The sequence below is a fragment of the Anneissia japonica genome, unplaced genomic scaffold, assembly GCF_011630105.1.
Source record: "Anneissia japonica isolate Jap-2015-1 unplaced genomic scaffold, ASM1163010v1 scaffold287994_len634616_cov204, whole genome shotgun sequence".
Classification (NCBI taxonomy): Eukaryota; Metazoa; Echinodermata; class Crinoidea; order Comatulida; family Comatulidae; genus Anneissia; species Anneissia japonica.
This window is the reverse complement of record NW_022707798.1, coordinates 606,699-609,879: the sequence shown is the minus strand read 5'-3', so window position 1 is coordinate 609,879 and position 3,181 is coordinate 606,699. Positions and strand designations below refer to the sequence as shown.

Here is a 3,181-nt window from a genome sequence, read left to right as displayed (position 1 = left end):
AGTTTTTAAATATTCAAAAATCTGTATCTCATTCACCGTTCCCCAGTTTTTCGTCAAACAACTTTTTTTCCGTCTTAGAAAAATCAGTTCTACAACATATCAAAAAATTTTTCCTCCGGAGCCTGACTTTAATGTAAACAGTTTTACACTCAGTATTAACTTTGTATTTTGATTTATATTGTTTTATATTGTTTTTATATTGTATTATCTGGGTCGAACCTCTCCTGCCGCGAGAGCGCTCCTCCGTTTTAAAGGAGAGTACCAATAAATCGTATCGTATTGTATCGTATATTGTAATCATACAAGTTTGATTTACGATCTTCATGAAGATATTAGTCGTTAATATAATACAGATCCAATTGCATACGTGTGATGCCCCAATTTTAACAAATGTTCTGACGAAGTTAACGTGCCTGTATTTATTTAAGCAACTTTTAGGAATAAAGTTTATAAAAATCGTTTGAACCCACATTATAATATGACCGTTATTAACATAATTAGGCCTATACTTTATAAATCTAATATTACAATGTTCTTACTCAGACAGTGTAGACATTACTGATTTGGCCGTGCTTGCGTCAAGGCCAGTGGTTGGTTCATCAAGGAATAAAATTCCGGGCTTGGTTACCAGCTCCATACCGACGTTTGTCCTTTTCCTCTCGCCACCTGAAATACCACGTATAAACGCAGTTCCAACCTGCGACAATTAAACAGAAATAGAGGTATATTTTTTGACAGCCGACCACCCCCTCCCCCACAAGATTTTTCAAAAATAATGGAGAAAGAAAGAAAATTATAATTTGAAGGCTGAGTGCTATTTCCAGCCATCTAAAGGCACCGTAATCATAAATGTTCTTACCTCAGCTCCAACCATGGTGGGGCTAAAGTGATATGGACCCCCCCCCCCCATGTGTATAAGAGACAGATCCTTCCCCGAGCCCCCTTTATTTCAAATTCCTGGCCACTGTTTTTAGATCTGTTTGTTTTAGGCTATTAAAGTCAGACTCCGGAGGAAAAAAAATGTTTGATATGTTGTAGAACTGATTTTTCTAAGACAGAAAAAAGTTGTTTGTCGAATAACTGGGGAACGGTGAACGAGATACAGATTCTTTCATATTTAAAAACTGGGGGAAAAGGGGCGTAACCGCCCATTTTTACATCCTTTCCCCCAGTTTTTAAATATTCAAAAATCTGTATCTCATTCAAATTTGCTCAGTTTTTGATCAAACTACTTTTTTTATGTCTTAAAAAAATCCGTTCTACAACATATCAAAAAGTTTTTTTGTTCCAGAGCCAGACTTAAAACTATCCTTTGTAAAGATTTGTTGCAAAACAATATGTAAAATGAAATACTAATAACATTAAATTGGCTAACTTTTAATACTTTTCAGTGTTTTCTGTAGAATTCCAAACACCATAGGCCTAGTTTATTATATGTAGACAGTTGTGTATCTAACCTTTGAATCGGCGCATTTTGATAAACCTAACTCCTTTATGATATTGTTAACGCGTTGTCGTTTTTCTTGTGTCGATACCTCTTTTCCAAGTCTGAGTGAAGCGGAGAACATTAAGTTTTCTCGAACAGACATCGTTCCCATCACCACATCATCCTAAAAAATGATCAAAGCCATCTGCAAAAACTCAGTCTCGGATTCAAGGAGGAGCTGGGAAACCGGCCCTGAGGGTGGTATTCCGGCAATCTGAGGTATGATAATCATAAATTTCCTTACTTCCGGCACTTTTTTTTCTACCTTTCTTGTGTTTAGACCCCACCTGTGAAAGTCCTTCCTTGGGTCCCCTAAATTTCGAATTTCTGATCCGCAACTGAAACTAGAGCACTAGCAATAACAAAAAGAGAAAAGGGCAGGGCACGGAATTTGAAGTTAATAAAGAGGGGCACGTACCTGGACGACATAGCCAGCGATTAACCGGAATTCCGCTGGTTGAGGTAGACCGTCGATTAATACTACACCTGACAGACCTTTGGGGTGCTTCCTTGCGGCTAACACGTCTAGCAATCTGTATATTTATTTATAAACGTAAAGTTATTCTTTCTTCTAATTTAAGAAAATGGCACACTTTGGATAGGGAAAGGAGTATTTATTTTTTGGTGTGAATCACACCAAAGATAAGACACAACATCCGAAGACTTTAAGCTGGTTTTCCACTAGGCGAATTTATCCGCGCGAATCAAAGCGTCGGTACGCTTCCGGTGCTCTGATTGGTTGCGCATTTTTTCGCTTCGCAAAACTTCGCAAAAATTCACCTAGTGGAAAACTGGCTTTAAACTAATATTACTGATAATCACCCAAAGTTCACCCAACCGATTTTAGTATTTAGTAAATGTACTTTTTGAAAAGTTAGTCTTTTTTTTTATACTTACGATGTTTTTCCACCACCTGTTGGTCCCATGATTGCATTCATTCCCGGAGTAAAAATACCACTTAAGAAGAAAATAATAATTGTCAATTTATACTAATAACATTGAGTATTACAATAACTTACTAGGCCTATTATTGTTCTATTATCTAAATATTTTAAGATAGGCTTACATGTAATATATAGGCCTAATCCTTTCTTATTATATTATTATCACAGTGCTGAAGTTATATAGGCATAGGCCTATGCCAATATTTAAAGTAATACATATTTTGTCATAACATAATATAGCCGACGGCCAAGGACTGATGGTCATGATTTGATGTCATCATGACCATATTTAGGCATGTCACATGTTTTTGTCAAATAAAATGTTGTAGTGTGGACAGGGATTAAGAAATTATCTTTACCTGATGTTTTTCAAAATAGTTTTACTCGCATTTTTACCGGCAACCTTATCTGGGACATTGTAAGTGATGTCATGGAAGGATACAACGGAGTGGGTGCTCGTTAATGATTTCTCGAGTTCTCCCTGGTCTTCCAACGCCTGGGAGGAGTTCGACTGGCCGCCGTATGACCCTGCATTTACTTCGTTGCCATTCAGTAATCTAGTCTATTGAAAAAAGGAATAGTTTACTATCCTATCTTACATTCAGGGTTGGAGGGTGCACTCGCTAATGATCATAAACAAGCTGTGTAGATCATGGACATATGATCGGGCGGGGTGGGGCTGCAGATGCACCCTACCGCCATTGCTTAAAATTATATAAAAAAATAAATAAAGGACCATTGAGAAGTACGC

The 3,181-nt window shown here is 37.2% G+C and overlaps 1 protein-coding gene across 1 annotated transcript in view; it reads right to left on the bottom strand.

Annotated features, from left to right (window-relative positions):
• LOC117106439 (broad substrate specificity ATP-binding cassette transporter ABCG2-like) overlaps window positions 1–3,181 on the bottom strand; it is an 8,402-nt gene that overhangs the window by 3,406 nt on the left and 1,815 nt on the right. Inside the window, exons 2-6 of the mRNA XM_033247815.1 lie at window positions 2,790–2,992; window positions 2,384–2,443; window positions 1,905–2,019; window positions 1,458–1,610; window positions 540–697 (exon numbers count right to left, since the gene is read on the bottom strand). Coding sequence (XP_033103706.1) covers window positions 540–697; window positions 1,458–1,610; window positions 1,905–2,019; window positions 2,384–2,443; window positions 2,790–2,992 — 689 coding nt within the window. The remainder of the gene's footprint in view (window positions 1–539; window positions 698–1,457; window positions 1,611–1,904; window positions 2,020–2,383; window positions 2,444–2,789; window positions 2,993–3,181) is intronic.